This window comes from Strongylocentrotus purpuratus, unplaced genomic scaffold, assembly GCF_000002235.5.
Source record: "Strongylocentrotus purpuratus isolate Spur 01 unplaced genomic scaffold, Spur_5.0 spur5_scaffold_21, whole genome shotgun sequence".
Lineage (NCBI taxonomy): Eukaryota > Metazoa > Echinodermata > Echinoidea > Camarodonta > Strongylocentrotidae > Strongylocentrotus > Strongylocentrotus purpuratus.
This window is the reverse complement of record NW_022145607.1, coordinates 36,146,487-36,164,187: the sequence shown is the minus strand read 5'-3', so window position 1 is coordinate 36,164,187 and position 17,701 is coordinate 36,146,487. Positions and strand designations below refer to the sequence as shown.

General features: G+C 35.0%; 1 protein-coding gene across 1 annotated transcript in view; it reads left to right on the top strand.

Annotated features, from left to right (window-relative positions):
- The first annotated feature begins 355 nt into the window (after positions 1-355).
- LOC764541 (moesin) overlaps positions 356-17,701 on the top strand; it is a 31,869-nt gene continuing 14,523 nt past the window's right edge. Inside the window, 4 exon segments of the mRNA XM_030994675.1 lie at positions 356-485; positions 1,802-1,948; positions 3,490-3,576; positions 5,817-5,912. Coding sequence (XP_030850535.1) covers positions 1,937-1,948; positions 3,490-3,576; positions 5,817-5,912 — 195 coding nt within the window. The 5' untranslated portion in view covers positions 356-485; positions 1,802-1,936.

The window sequence follows — 17,701 nt, the reverse complement described above, 5'->3', positions numbered from 1 at the left end:
TATCATTATCTTATTATTATCATCATCATCATCATCGTAGTCGTCATCGTTATCTTGGTTGTCTTCATCATCATCTTCATAATACAAAACATGGTTGAGTAGTCTCTTTAATTGTATCATAACATTTTTTTACAGAAATTTGAAAAATATTCCAGTTTACCTAGATAATGTTTTCTCTTTTTGTGTACATTGGAAGAATTTACCTTAATTCTAAATTCACTCAGTTGATGAAGTTTCAAACAAAATGAAATGAATTATAACAATGGTCTAGGCCAAGTTTCAAATCGCAGGTAGCATTTCGAGTCATTATAGTAACCCCCAATTGAGCAATAACTCCGCGAGGGGGTAGACCTATTGAAGAGTTTGATTGACAGATAACGTCACCACACCCATTGACTGCCATTTTGAATGAATTAGACACCAATTCCAATACCGCGACTGGTTTCCGTACGGCTGAATGACCTGACCATTGCATGCTAGCTACGGTAAGTACTTGTTGAATCATTTTTTTAACTTTAAAGTGAAAGATACAGGCCATCTTAAAAGTTGTGAATCCGTGAAAAATAAAGAGAAATGGCAGTAGGCCACTCATAAACTGACATTAGCTGCGGAATCTTGACACGTTTTCTAACTCGAGTACCGCCCACTGATCGGGAGGATCTTGCATAGATCGCCGTTGTACTATGTGTGCGTAGTGGCGATGCCGTACACACCACACACTCATCGATGTAACGGCGACACTCCGGGCCGGGGCGTATGTGTGCACGTAATCGGCGAAACCATACAATAAATGGTTCCGCATTCGGTTTTGTGAGTGGTAGTGGTTGGTCTGTGAAAGCAAGTTGACTAACGAACGTAAATGGGTGTTACTATTTAGTGGGTGTGTATGTTTAGTATGAATCATACATGTATGGCATTCCTCGTTTGACTCCACCTAACTTTGAAATAGAATTCAACTCTTTCTTGTTGAGAGTGGACCAGTCAGTCTGAAGTTTATGTTAAAATCTTTTAATTTTAAGTTTCAACTTCACTGCTCTTCAAACATTGTGCTAAGTAAGTATTGCCTAGACCCTAGTCGGACAACACAAATTAGACGAGCTAAGTCTAAGACAGTGTCAGTGACCTTATGAATATGATCTGTGTAGTGTGTTTTTTCCAAATCAATGTTGTGATTTGATTTTGACTGGATGCAAATTGAAAGTTCAACTGCAATCGTTCGTTGATGAGGGATAGCAGCTCAGGTAACACATTTTTTTTAGTTGTGAATTGATGGTGTACGTGTGTTTGATTGTGGACCATGTTTGTAAAATTATAGATGTTCGACCACGTTGTCGTGTTGATCTAGATGTTAGTCTGACAAAGACAAGGCCATCTATGTTACTTATATAATGAAATAGAGTATTCATGTTTTGCTTTTTAATCAACAGGAAATAGTGATAATAAATTTCACTGTGTGCCTATATTATAATATATAATTGTTGATACTTCAAAGGTTATTTTTGATGAAATCCCTCTTCTTCATGAATGTCACAGCATACAGCAATAGAAGTGGACTTAATTTTCCAATGATTTTTGCACTTTCTGCTTCTCTACAATTTGTAATTCAAAGCATTCTAGATGGATTTTTTTTGTTAATGTTACTAAAAGTAAAAGATGACACTAAAATATGGCTGTTGGTTTTTTAACTTTATACTATAAAAGCCTTCTTTGATCATTGAATCAGAACATACATGTACTGTACATGCAACAATGAGAAATATGTTTATTTCATGTAGACGCTTATATTTTGTTATTTTTTCAGGAGGGAAGGAGACTGAGGTGAATTGAGCTGCTAACAAACAGTGGAATAAAGCACTTTAATTGAGTTGCGGAGGAGACCGATCGGAGAGATAGTCGCTTTTCTTCTAATCTTGCTAGTCAAACAAAAGTCGCCATCATGCCTCGTGGGGTGAGTAACATTGCTACAGTCTGGGTGATCAGTTTTTGATGGTCACTTTAAAGATTACTAAAAGTAGAATGCAGTTGAGTAGATTACTTCTTTTTCATCTGGGCCCCTCTGCCTCTTTCAATACTGAAGGTTCTTGCAGGTTGATGTGTACTACTGTAGTACTCTACGCAATTTTTGTAAAGATTGTATTTGGTGCAAGTAAATTAAAAGCACATCATGCATAACTCAGGTCTGCCTTTAATTTAATTCTGACAAAAGGTTGCCAGTAATCGTGGAATCACCATTTCCGGTAGAAAGAATTTTCCAGACTCTCACTGTTCTTGGAAAGAGGAAGTATAATTGTTTTTCATATTTTCTCTGAGGCTTGCCAAACATTGATAGTAAACAAATAATTATTCTAAGTGGATTGCATTCATAAACTGTTTATTGACTAGAGATTCTGAGAGAGAGAACATGTCAGAAATACATTGATATTGTTTGGTTTCTTAGCCTTGTGAAGATGAGAGAAAGCAAATGAAGAAATATAATTTCTGTTTATAAAAAATGATATGCACAATATCAGGGCAGGAAAACAAATCAAAAAGAATATCCCTTTTGCAGGTCTAAACATGTTTACATATTTGCTCAATTACTCATAATCTGCACAGTATATACATATGATTTGCTTATGATTGATAAAACCTTGCTGTATGTAATGTATTTTAGTGTCATACATGTACATTACATTTGAAAAAGCTTTGAAAATATAATATATAGGGGGGGGGTAATTTAAATCAAGAGCATATCAAATCAAATACACCTGTACATGTACATGTAGATGTCTTTCTTTCCTATGATACAAGACTACTGCATTACTTACAGAAATACAGATAATTTTGCCTACCAAACCTTTAATTTTATGCAGAATATACTTTCATCTGTTGCAGAATTATCTAAGAATCAATGTTTTTGATGTGTTTTTTTTAAAATAAATAATGATACAAAATTACAAATGATGATATTGATGATGCTGATTGATGGTGATGATAATGATAATGATAGAATTATTGCCTAACTTTCACGCAAATACAACTCGGGGAAATGGAAGGAATTATAGGTTATATTGGAGCTACTTGTATCTAAAGCATTTCGTGATTGTATGATCCAAGGATGGAGTCGATGTCCCACTTGGAGGCAGGTCAAATCATGGGCCTATGGTCAAACACACTGAAGTATGCAGGGAATAAGATGTACAGTATATTAGAAATAGTGTTCCCCCAAAGAGCGTTCATGATGCCTTCAAAGCTAGTACCAATAAAGATCTCCTAAGCTCATACTTTATCAAGTGTATTTATTTATTATTTTGTAAGTGATAAGAATTTTATTTTTCCAACATGAGAATTAGAATTCCCATTTTGTATTTGATACAGGTTGCAGGTTGCAAGTACCAATGAAGATCTCTTTTTTTTAAAAACATGTATTTCGTTTCTTGTAAGTGATTAGAATTATTTTATTTTTTTAGAACATAAGAATTTGACTTTGCTATTTTGTATTTATTCCAGCAGGTTGCAGTGCGTGTGACTACTATGGATGCGGAGCTGGAGTTTGCCATTCAGCCAAACACTACAGGCAAACAGCTCTTTGATCAGGTGAGAATCAATGTGTTAATCTATAGGCTCATTTACATGTGCCCCAGCAAACAGAGGTGGTTTACATTCTATGGGCGTTTTATATTTTTAGCATACCGCTCATCACTTGTTCATATCTTATAAAATGCAGGTTATTCAGTACAGGACTATGGGAAGTACCTTTGTCACATGCAGCTATTTTGTCCATCTTCACTTGCCATTCTGTAGTACACCAAAATTTGCTCCTTACTAGGAGTTTAATAAAGGACAATGACCCTCAGGTCATGGTTTCACAAAACTGTGACAAGCACAAGTTCAGTGACATCCCATAGACTTAATGTTTACAAACATAACTCTTTGATTGTTTTTTTTTTTCTTCTTTTTTTTCTTCAAAGAAATGTTTTATTTCAATCATTCTTGAGCAAAAACAAAACAATAGTTTTGAACAAAGTACATGTTGTGACATATCAGTAAAACAAACATTGTTTCATCAGTTGCACATGTCTCCAATCTTTGATTGTTACACCCCTCTCTTATAACTTAATGGGTAAAAAATAGCTTTTTTGGGGGTTTGTTTTTTCTGGTTTCAGGAACTAACATTGATTCAGATAATATGTTCAGTGTAAGAAATTGTATGTAATCATGAATATGTGACTCACTTTTATTTTAAAAATTTGCTTACAATGTAATGCTCTAACAATATGGTTTAAGCAGTTGCCATTTACCAAAAAGTTGTCTTCCAATGAACATGAAAAGTAGTCACAACTTCTAACTGTACAAAGGTCCAACATGTATTGAATGAGCTCTGTGTCTTACACTTTATACTTCATCATTAAAAAAAACTTGCCACAGAATGAGGCATTAGGCTTGCAAGCATCTTGCTTGCTACATGTACCCCCCCCCCCCCACCCCTCCCCCTCTCCACCTTACCAGTGGAAGTTTTCTAGGGAGTGTCCCAAGTTGAACTTTGTATGCAATGTTTGGGTGTATCCCTGATAGATAGGTCATTAGTGTAGATTTACCTGTCGGATGATTTGTATGATTGAGAGAGAGGTGGGAGGAGTTGGTTTGTTGACAGATGTGTCTAAAAGGGCAGCTACACGTAGCTCTCACATGTTCAATCATTTGATCTATTCCAGCTACATGTACAGTTAATAACAACTAACCCTTGTGAATGTGATGTTTTCTGTGTTTTTTGTATTAAACTGGAGAATGAAAGGTGGACTGGTTGAATTAGAGCCTTTGTTGAGTTATTTTAGATGTAAGCTTTAATATGTCACATTCTCAAGAAAACATAAATCAAGACAATTCAATTTTTCACAAACTTAAAAAAATGACAAAACTTGGTAAGGGTAAGAATAATTAGGTTAACTGTACTATACACACATATTGTTGCAGTGAGGAAAAGTTAAATACATGTCCCGCCCCCCCCCCCCCCCCCCACTCAGTGTTATTTAGGGTACGCATATGCTCGTACCCTCTTTTTGAAAGCACCCCTTATCTGAGGACTGCCAACATTTCCGAACCCCCCTTTCGCGGGCTTTTCGCGGGCTTTTCCTGCCTTGGAGACCCCCCTAAATCAGGAAAAATGCTCAATGTACCCCCTTAAATTTGGAATAATTTCTCAGGAGTCCAAAGAGATGAGAGAAAAAAAAGTAAAACTCCCCCTTTTTAAAGAAATCTCCGGGTGAAAAGTCAAATACACCCCTTTTTTTACAATTCTCGGGCCGGACTTTGTCGCACGAAAAGTACCCCTTTACCGGACATTTTGGCAACACGCATGCGGTCATTCCGACCTCTGAGTGGGGGGGGCCGGGATACATGTACATGTACCGGCAGTTGAGAAGCACGTGTATAGTATACATGTAGCTCCATTGTGGTAAAAGGAATTTGACTGCAACTCACACATTTATAATTGGGCCAGTCCAAAATGTTGGTACATTTCATCGTTTGTATTATTTTTGTTGTATTGATTTTATAGCCCTGCTAAAACTTGGATCAGATCACATAAAAGAAATGATGCATTGATTTAATGCTACTTGCGTCAAAAACTTCTCAATACTTTATAACATATTGGATGACACTGAATTATCTTATATTCTCCCCCTCCCTCCCTCCCCCCCCCCCCCCCCCCCCACAAAAAAAAACACACACCCCACACATTGGTATGCTAGGAACTCATTTGGTTTGCACTTTGCATGCAGTTCAAATATTTTCTATTTCCTGTTTTTATTCAATATTTTGATATTTCTTATCCTTAGGTTGTTAAAACAATAGGTCTGAGGGAAATCTGGTTCTTCGGCTTGCAGTACATCGATTCTAAAGGTCTTATTACATGGCTGAAACTCAACAAAAAGGTAGGAATCAACATGTTGATAATCATTGCATTTTAGCTATTCCATGTTTTGTTTTGTTTTTTGTTTTTTACTTACAAGTGTAAATGTAAGTGTTACATTCAAGAGATCACTGGGATATTTGATGTTAAAGTGAATAATTAGGAATGAGCAGAATTCTCTTGCCAAACGGCACGGTTAACAGCTCATGCTGTAACCCATATGCAAGTATGTGCACATGTTGGGCGGCTGATCAAACCCTTATCCAAGATAGGCCACCAGAGAATGTTGACAAAGTAGGCCATATCACAAAGGTATTAGACCCCTCCCAGTAGCCCCATTCCCATTGCACAAAAAACGGTTTGAAGAAAAAAAAGTATTGTTTTTTTGTTTTTTTTAATACCATTTGCACTACTGGAAAACTCGTAAAAAAAAGTTTGTGTTTGATCAATGTTTTTTTTTTTTTAGTCGTGCGTATGCGTAACTTGTTGCTGCTCTGCATGCGTTAGCAGGAAAGCGAGGAGGGTCACCTGACCTTAAACAGAAATAATTCACTGGTGTTCTGAGAGCAAGCATTTACACAGCAAAACCACTGGAGTTTCTGTGTTTTTTTGTGGTCGTGTTAAAGGGTAGTTGTTTTATAGCAACTTCCATCAAAACTCTGGAATGCGAGAAAAACGGACAGTATTTGACCGCAGTGTGAATGCTCCTGATAACCCATTCGGTAAACATAGTGATCCTTAGGTTCATTATACTTGCAGATTACTACCTGTAGTTTGGCTTACAGCCTTAATGACCTATTTCTTTGTGCCATGCTAATGACTTGCAATCATTGCCCACTGCAGTGAATGAGGAGGCAGTTCAATCTAAAATATATACACAGGAGTGTTGAGCAATTTTCTCTCAAATGCTCCAAAGGTTCACTGGTTCATAAAAAAGAGCTTGGGTTTTAAAACAATTATATCACTGAGAAAAGCTTTAATATAACCCAAATTCTAAAAGAGTTCCCGGAAGCAGAAAAGTATGTTTTACACCGAGACAATGAGATTGATCATTGGCATTATCATTCTAATCTACAGAGTAAAGACAGACAGGACTGAAAGATAAAGATGAGTTCTAGTCGTGCAATTCAATTGTGAAAGAAATGTCAGAAAAGGTTGATTATCTAGCATTGGTGTGTACTGCAAGGTTCTGGAATCATCAAAATGATAGGAAATTTGGCCACGTCTTGGTGAAGTGACAAGCACTGTATACAGAAAGATTTATATGGGGCTACATGTACATGTACACGAACATGTGGCATAAAAATCTGTCCTGTTTTTATGATGTTACATGTCTCTCTCTCTCTAAGTGCCATATCGATTGACTTTGGCGATCATGCTGTTCCACAACCCTCGGTTCCTAGCCTTCTGTATTAGTACCACTCCCAGTTCTTTCACTCCTCTCTCTTCCAACAATTTCTGCAGACTGTCCATCCAAAGTATCCTCCTTCTTCCCCTACTCCTTCTTCCCACAATTTTCCCTGTCAAAGCAAGATTCTCTGGGCCTTCTTAACGTGTAATGTGACCCATGAACTTCAACTGCCTAATCATCATCTCAGGTATCACTTTCCTTTGCACTCCAGCTCGTGTAAGAACTTCCTCATTACTAACTCTGTCAGTCCAGGGGATTTTCATCATTCTTCTTAAGAACCACATTTCGCAACTTTCCAAACGCTTTTTAGTATCAGAGGCTAAAGTCCACATTTCACTACCATACATAAGTACTGGGTAGATGTAACAATTTAATACTCTTATTCTGGTCCTCATACTCATTGTTCGATTTGTCAGAATTTTGCCTAGCTTTGAAAATGCAGATTTAGCAAGAGCTATCCTTCTCTTGATCTCTGTCTCACATCTGGCATCCTCGGTGATCATGCTGCCGAGGTAGTTAAATGAGGAGACTTGTTTAATAATCTGTTCTTTCAGTTTCAAGTTACATTTTGGACTGCTCTTCTTAGAGACCACCAGGCACTTTGTCTTGGTATAGTTGATCTCTAGTCCCATTCTCTCACTTTCTTTTACAACTACATTCAGGAGTCTCTGGAGATATTTTTCTGATTTAGAAAATAAAACAGTGTCATCAGCATATCTAATATTTGTGATCAAATGACCACCCACTTGTATCCTATTTTCATCTTCCAATTCTCTTAGAATGATTTCACTATACATATTGAACAGGTCTGGTGACATAACACAGCCCTGTCTGACTCCCCATCTGATGTTAATATATTCACTACACTCTCCTTCTACCCTGATGCATGCAAACTGATTCCAATATAGACTTTGTAGCAGTCTTAGATCTTTCCTATACATATCAAGGTTTTTCATCTCTTCAAAAAGTTCTGAATGTTTTACTTTATCAAAAGCCTTTGAATAATCAATAAAACACATATACACATCCTTTTGCATTTCGACTGCTCTCTCCGTTATATTTCTAACCACAAATATTGCATTTCTTGTGCCCGCATCCTTTACAAAACCAAATTGTTCCCTTCCAACCATGGGAGATATTCTACTTCTTGCTCTCAAAAGCAAAATCCTCAAAATAATCTTAGTGATATGGCAAATAAGGCTGATTGTCCTTTATTGCTCACAATCCACGGCTCCCGGTTTCTTTGGGAGAGTAATGAAAATGGATCTGCCCAATTCATCTGGAAATGTTTCGTCATCATATATTTTGTTAATAATTTCTGTTAATCTATCAACACCATATTCCTCTAATGTTACATGTACATGTACATGCCTTATTAAGGCATTTGAAGAGCCATGCTTTTCAGAGAACATTTTTTATCTGATGTTCTTCCACACCTGCATTTAATACAATGATAACGCTCACAACTTTTTGTTCACCTCTTCCCAGAACTGAACCTTCTCTTTAAAACTGTATGATTTTGATTAAGAAAAGTAAATGATTTATCCTTGAAGCAAGGTTAGTAGATGAGCTTTGAATAAAGGTCATGTTTTTATAATAACCACACCTTGATCAGGTAGGGCACAAAGGTTATGTCATCAAAATGGCGCTAATCTATAATATCATCTCTCAACATATTTTCATGTCATAAAGTCGTGTTTATTAATGGACAACTTTGCAATCTCAACTTTTGATATACAATACATACATATGTATTACATGTAATGGAGCTGCTAAAGAATTCTTGACCAATTCAAACTAAATCTTAGTATCACTTGTATTATCTTCTGAATTTAGTATTGATTTCACAAGTACTGATAAGGAAACACATTTAAATAGTTAATTGTTCATGTGATACCTGCATGTATCACATTTACGTTACAAACTTGCACAGAGAATACAGTCAATAATGTCAGTGTCTGCGCGCAATTTTAAACGGGCACTTGCGGTCTAACAATTTTGAACATGGAAAGGAGAGGTGTCTTGAAGTATTTAGTTTCAGCAAATTATGTGTGACATGCTTGTAGAAGAACTGATGATTGTAACAGAGCATGTTGTTGACATGTAGTTAGTATTAGCTATGTTCATAGGGGACCATGTAGTTTTAAATGTTCAGTGTGCATGTTACCGTGATCCACAAGCAATGATGAGGGTTCACACAGGACTGAAACGAGTACCAGGGGGGTGTTTCACAAAGATCCCAAGTCGAACTTAACTCTAAGTTGGACTTAATATTATGGAGAGCCATTTGTAGCCTTAAAATAAAATACATGTATATTAAAAAGCCAAAATTTAAGTATTTTAGACTTTTCATAAATTATTCATCAAGAACATGAAATCTCCTTTGATAATAGAAAACACAAATGATTTGAATCAACATTTTATGCCTTTTAAAATAACTTTTACAAAATATTTTCAAAGATGCTAACAGCTTCCCGTAATAGTTAAGTCCAACTTAGAGTTAAGTTCGACTTGGGATCTTTGTGAAACACCCTCCTGCTCACATATTTAAAGTTTAAAACCACAAGCCATGCAAGCAGGTATTTTGAAGTAGTCACCCAAAGAATCTAAAGTGTTTTGAATCGATGCAAAATTCATATTATTGCGAAGGAGAAGCCTTACTGATCAATTATAACAACTTCCCTCTTCAAAAAATGTTTGGGGCCCGCAGTAATGGTCTCTCAAAAATGTTAATTTTGAAATCCAGATTTTGTGCCTTCAGCGCTCCTCCCTAGAGCGTCAAGATTTGTGACGCCACATGCGAAAGACAGCTAGCCACAAAATTGCATTTTACGGCTTTCCATGATTCAATTCAATTCAATTCAAGTTTATTTTTCATTTCCACAGAAATCAGAACAATATTTCATTAAAACAAAACAAAAAATTGAACAAGATAACATGTGAATAATATCATTTACAAATACTTAAACTGCATATAAACAAAGTTTGAATAACATAATACAAAAAAAAATTGATATTTTCTATGGAAATGGAGGGACCCATTAAAAAGTGGATACTTGTAGATTATGGGTCCCTCAAAATAACAAAGTAGCATTACACAAATTAGCTTATACAGAACAAAAAACACAAATATATTAATATAAAAGTTTGCTCTTTGTTTTTAAAATAAAAAAAATAAATAAAAAATAAAGTAAAGACAATGACAAGCCCGCGAAGACAGAACAGTAACAAGTAGAGACAATGTAAGACAGAGAAAGACATTCAATAACAAACAAAAAAACGAATATACAGCACAGACGTGGACGTAACATTTCCAAAATAACAAATCAGTTATTCTACATTCCGTATACTATTGTCAATACAAATCAGATTATCAGTAAAAAAGTAAGACCGTATAAATCGATAACTGCGCATATAATTATTAAAGAGAAAATAAGGGGAAAGTATGCGCGTATTCTCCTCAAAATGACCAAGACAATGATGCATCGTGTATAATGTGTAAGTATTAGTGTGTGTGTGTGGGTGTCAGGGGGGGGGGGGGGTAAATCAAACTAATTTACTTTATATTTTAAGAACAAAAATATTTTTAATCTTTTCTTAAATGTATATAATGAAGGGGCATTTTTCAAGGAATCAGTAAAGGAATTCCACAAATTTGGGCCATCATAGATAAAAGTGTTTTTAGCGAAGGAAGTTCGAAGTAATGGCAAATGGTACTCTTCCGATTGTCTAGTTGAATGTTGATGAAAAGAGCGATTTTTTAAAAACATAGTCTTAAAAATTTTTGGCAGCAAATCATTAGTATTTTTATACATAAATTGACCTAATTGAAGCAAATACAAATCTTTTACTTTCAAAATATTATTATCATAAAACAACGGATTAGTGTGTGCACGAAAATCTGCCTGGGAAATAATTCTAACTGCTCTCTTCTGTAACAATAAAAGTTTGTCTAAAATGTTCTGATGAGCGTTACCCCATGCGAGTAAGCCATAATTCAGATAAGGTAATGTTAAGGATGAATATAATGTTAATAATGCTGAAGATGGGAGTTGTGTTTTAAGTCTATTTAATATACCAATATTTCTCGAATTTTTTTTAGAAATGTTATCGACATGAACTTTCCATGAAAGCTTATTATCAATTATTACACCTAGAAATTTAGAATGTGTAACCTTTTCCAAATGAGTGTCATCAAAAACTAAATCAGTTGGCAAAGAATCTATTGAATTACTAAAAAGAATATATTTAGTCTTTTGTAAATTTAAAGACAGCCTATTAGCTCGGATCCATTGAATAATTTTTTCTAATTCAAAATTTACAATTTCAACAAGAGTATTTGGATTTGTATGTGAAAAGAACAAATTTGTATCATCAGCAAATGATATAAAAGACGCCATATCTGATGATCTATAAAAATCATTAATATAAATAATAAACAAAAGCAGGCCCAGCAAACTACCTTGAGGAACCCCACAATTAATATTTCGTAATTCAGAAGTGTGACCATCCAGAAATACAAACTGTTTCCTATCGGAAAGGTAACTCCTGAACCACTCCAAGGCCTTCCCACGTATACCATAATGAGAAAGTTTATGAAGCAAAATATCGTGGTCGATCGTGTCGAAGGCCTTGGAGAAGTCCAGGAGTATTCCAACCATATGATAAGAGGAGTCGAGAGCATGAGCTACCTTTTCAACAAGTGATAATAATGCATGACTCGTGCTATGTTTCTCTCTAAATCCAAATTGGGAATCACAAAAAATATTATGAACTTTCAAAAAAGCAACTGTTCTTTTATGTATAAGTTTTTCTAAGACCTTCGAAAGAGATGATAATAAAGATATCGGGCGATAATTATTTACATCTTGCTTATCACCCTTCTTAAATAGTGGAATAACTTTTGCAATTTTCATAACATTAGGTACTTCTCCATTCAAGAAAGACAAATTAAAGATATGAACCAATGGATCTACAATGAAAGGTATTATCCCTTTTAAAATAAAGTTATTAATATTATCAACACCAGAACTTTTCTTGTTTTTCAAATGAGAAACAATATCTATTATTTCAAATCTATGAGCTGGAACAAAGAAAATGGAATTTGTATTTGGGGCGTTTAAAAAATCTGTGAAAGATTTTTTTGATTGTGGTATATTTTGTGCTAACGTCTCACCAATCGAAGAAAAGTGTTTATTAAAAATATTTACAATCATATCAGAATCATCGATCACTTCATTATCCCTTTTTATTTTAATAATATCATTTTTATTATGGACCAAATTCATAGCCTGTTTAAGAATTTTCCAAGTATTCTCCATATCATGTTTATAAAACTCTAAGCGATTCACGAAATAATTCTTCTTTTCAAAACGCAAAATTCTAATCAAAGCATTCTTATACGAAGTATATTTACTTTTAGTTCTATCTGTAAGATTTGCTTTATACTTATAGTACAACTTATTCTTTTTATTAATACACCTTAGAAGAGATTTCGAAATCCAGGGCAGTCTAGGGGTAATTTTATAATTATTTACTTTATCTCTTTGTAAGGGAATACATGTATCTAACTCTTCATTCAGAATATCTAAAAAATTATTATACGAACTATTTACATCATCAGTGTTATAAACACTTGACCAATCTGCGTGCTCTAAACTGGCTCCAAGTCTTGCTATATTCTCTGGGGAAGCTCGGCGTCTTAATGGACGAGGCCGTCCACCGTGGACTGAATTTGAAAGAGTAAACTGAGTAAAAATGGGATAATGATCAGATATATCAGAAAGTATAATGTATGAATCAGGATGTGGAATGACATTACTAAAGATATTATCAATCAATGTAGCAGAATTATTAGTTACACGAGTGGGCTTAGAAATAAGTGGGAAGAATGAATTTGATAAAAATATTTCCAAAAAATCATGACATAAATTATCACTATCATATTTTAATAAATTGATATTGAAGTCACCCATTATTATTAATCATTACCGAATTATTCAAAATATCAGTTAGGGACGATAAAAAATCTAAAGTATTACTACTTGGGGGTCGATAAACTACACCAATTATCACATTCTTCCGACCTGGCAATAAGATTTCAATAAACAAGGATTCCAAGATATTGTTCATTATAGTAATATCATTACAAACATTGTAAGAATAATTTTTTGAAACATATAAACCAACACCTCCTCCAAGTTTTTCCTTCCTACTACTAAAGATAAAATCATGTTCATGTAGGGCAAATGGTGGGTTAGGATCTGTGGTTAACCAAGTCTCGGTAAGCCCAATTATAGAGGGAAGACATTGGGACGAATTATCTAAGAGGAATTGAAAATCATCAAAATGTTTATTAATACTTCTAATATTTAAATGGAATAAAGAAAATGTATCTTTATTAATATTATTATTACACATAAAGTCTTTGAATTGATGGTTAGTAATGTACTCAGTTAGAGAATTGGCGATAGTCTCATCATATCGATCATCACGAAGAGAATTAAACGCTAAGTTATTATGTAACGTATCCATTTAGAGTTTGACCACAAAAGGATTGCGTAACAAAATAGTAGTATAATATACAATAATGCGCAGTATCTAAAATGGAAGTTTCAAATTTAGTTAGAAAAAGAGAATCGGTCTGTATGGACAACATTGTGATATAAAAATGGAAATTAAGTATAGACAAGAACAAATACACAAGTAAACATAGACAAACAAAAGACGAACATTTAACAGATATGAATATATTACAAGAAATCTCCGCAGGCTTGGAGAACAAACGATAAACATCCGCAAAATCGTAACAAAGCATTACAAAGCAAAACAACACTATCTTGAACTCCCTGATATAGATAAAGAAGTTCGAAATAGATTTTCAATGTAGACTAGTCATAGTTATAATTATACGCAACAAAAGAGTGAATATAACAGAAATAATAATGAAAATTACTTTCATTTTTTAGAAAATACATATACAAAAAAACAAATAAAAGAAAAAAGAAAAAACGTCATTATTAAATACTTATTTATTTAGACCTCATGCGATTGCGCATCGTGGCAGACCGTGAGCAAAGCATCCTGAGGGCAAGAAAAAATATTTTAAAAAATATATATACAAACAGCAACAACAAAAGCATGCTGCCTCATCTAATTACTCTGCCCGGTAAGCCACGAGACGCCACCGTACTAAAAAAAAAAAAAAAACAACAACAAAAATGTTACAAGCTCCAATATCAAAATTATTTAGAATAAGGCGAAAACAGGAAATGTAAGTCAGTATTCAAAAGACATTTGAGTGAGAAAGGATGGGGTATAAAAGAGCTGAGAATGACAAAGTCAACGAAGCGTAAACGAAGAAGAAGCAGACATTTTCTTAGATTGTCTCAGCGGAAAAGATTTCGAAGGATGCCTCAAGTTATAAGATTTCTCACTCATCTCTCAAAATCTATTTCACATAGTCAGTGTGTACGAAGTGCGGGAGCTCAAAAAATATGTGCGTCACCTACGAATGCATTGATAACTACATGTATATGATTTTTCAGCAAATAATAAATTTTTTTAAGATAAAATTTCTCCATCCATCTTCAATTTGTCCATAATTATCAGTTGTTGTGAATTTTCTTCGGGTGACTACTTGTAACTATGAGCTGACGTAACGTCAAAGTTAGAAGCATGCGCACGCATGGCACATAACTTTGTAAACATGCAGTTTTATAATCAAGGGTGTGGCTGCACGGTCCGTAACTTTGAGATTACCTTAAATTGTAAAACCATGACCTAAACTTAGGGTGAACGGACTTTCTTGTCAGTCGTGTGAACGTAACAGTTCCAGATGGCATCATTTGTTAGTTCTTCAGTCTTCACACTGTCTGGTATTCAGAGAGCCAGGACAAAGGACTCAGTTATAGTAAGAAGTTCCATTCCATGGCCATAGTGGACTTCTTGTAATAGACCTAGCAGTGTCGATTCCAAGACTCCCGTAACTTCAGATAATTGATTAAAGGGGTAGTTCTCCACCCCTGCATTAATTAGATATGACAGAATCTCATAAAGTTCAGGGAATGTTAGGGAATGTAATCGAAAAGTTACGAAGAGCTTTGCTTAAATTTGTGTGATTGATCTAACACAAATTTCTAACTCTAGGAAATAGTTGAAAGTTGATTTCACCTACCGGTATCTATTTCCACTATTTTCTTATTTTATTAACAAACAATTATGGGCTGGTCTTCCAACTTTTATTTTGTTTTGTGTGTTGTTATATAGTTTGTTTGCTTTTACTTGTTTTGTTTTTAGTTTTAAGCTAGATTTATTTTTTTGTTTCATTTTATTTCATTATTTTAGTTAGTGGTGTAATTATAAGGAAGAAGTTTTTTTGTTAGGCCTACCGGTAGTTATTTGAGATGGACAAGAATTCAGCTCTGACTCACTTGTTATAAATAAGTCAGGGGAGCTACCCCCTAGTGTTTCAGAGTTTTTGTTGTCCATTTTCATCTCCTAGACTATGAAATAGTATTATACCATAGACTTCACTACATGCTTTTTGTTCATCTCGGGCTGAGAAGTGGGAGTGATTATGACCTTTGACCCCCCCCCCCCCCCCCCCCCCAGCGTTAACCAGTCGGTGGGGTGTCTGCATTCTTCACAAATTGGGCAGTCACTAGTCACTACTAGTACTACTACTGGTACAGTGTAATAAGGGAGCATATTGCAGGCTACTCAGCCCAGTAAGCCTACCAAATAATCTCAACAAACTGTATCCTATAATGAATTAATGAAAAAGTACCCCCTAAAAAAGAAGCCCCCGAAAATTGGATTGAAACCCCCCCCCCCCCCCCCCCCCAAAAAAAAAAAAAAAAATCACTGCTACTCATTGTGTAGTTTGCAGGCATCGCCCATGTCAGCCGCTATGCATAAAAGTGTCTGCACTGTGAGACTATTCTGTGAATGTATATTATTAAGTGAATGTGTACTTGATATCATAGTCCGAACAATATGTATGTAACTTATACATTGTACTTGAATTTTGAAATTCTAAATCAAAGTTTAAAATACATGTACATGTAGGTTGTACAATACATGTACATGTACATGTACCTCTACATGTATGTAGTTTTATCTGTGGTCTGCTTTGATTGTGATCAATGATCCATATGGCATTACCACAACAGTTTTCATTCTTGGGCTTCACTCATTCACAGTAGGCCTATAGCAATTTATGAGTAAAAACTGATTTGCCTCTCAATAACAAAAATGTTTAAGTGTTCTTACAACAATAAGGGCACTTCAAATATGATGACATTTCCAGGGACGCCAACCCTTCCTGATTTTCAGGCTCACTGAGAAGAAAAAAAATTGAGACGTCACTCCACACAAATGTTAATGCCTTCCTAATTTTTTGAAAGATTATTCCTATTATGCTGTATGCAATTGAAAGAAACCTCCCTGAAAGCTGAATGTAAAGGTTGGCATACCTGCATTTCTCCTTAGTCAGTTTAGCCTTAGAAGTGAATGTACAAATGAACTTGGAATTCAACAAAATTTGTGTTGAAATTTACTCAATAGCATTCCTATAGTGTATGTACAGAAAAGATATCAATAACATGGAACTTCCTCTTCATTTTCGAAAAATCATGATCAGAGAATAGGGATCAATTTGCTGTGGCATAATAAGTATCTATTTATAGATGTGTTTTACAAAGACTTGCATAAAGACTTGCAACGAATCTAGGAAAATCAGACTGTGTACATGTATGCTTTGGTTTATCGGCTGTTTTATAGTAGTTACACATGGGGACAAAGTTGCTTCTTTATGTCTTTTATGATGTTGACCAGTACACAACTTGATTGAATAGGAGGGATTGGATGAGGGTCTGGTAGGTAGGTCCACAAACAGAATGTCCAGTATTGATGTAGGCCTAGGCTATACTGTTAGGCATACTTGTACCATGGACCTTGTCTGAAGTAGGTCCAGGCATGTACACCATGGATAGACTTGTAGTAGACCCTGTATAGACTTGTAGGGCCGTATGAGTACATGTACAGTTTACAGTACATGGCTTAAAGGGAATTGTACCAGATTACAATGGCCTGGTGTGCCCAGCATTATGACATATTAAATTATGCAATGCAATATTACACAAGCACTGTAGGACTTTATGTTATCATTTCCTCAACTCATTGTCAGTATTTCAATGTACAGGGGCACAAAATAACTGATAAACTGTCATTGTAGTAGGACCTACAGTACATATTATTCCTAGCCCATCAGATGTTTAATGGTGTGCGAATTTCAAAAAGATGTCAGTATATCAACAAAAAGTGTTGAAATGTTCTGTTATCTTGCTGAGGCAATTTATTTTTGATAAAGCCTTTTAATTAAATGATGATCTTCGAAT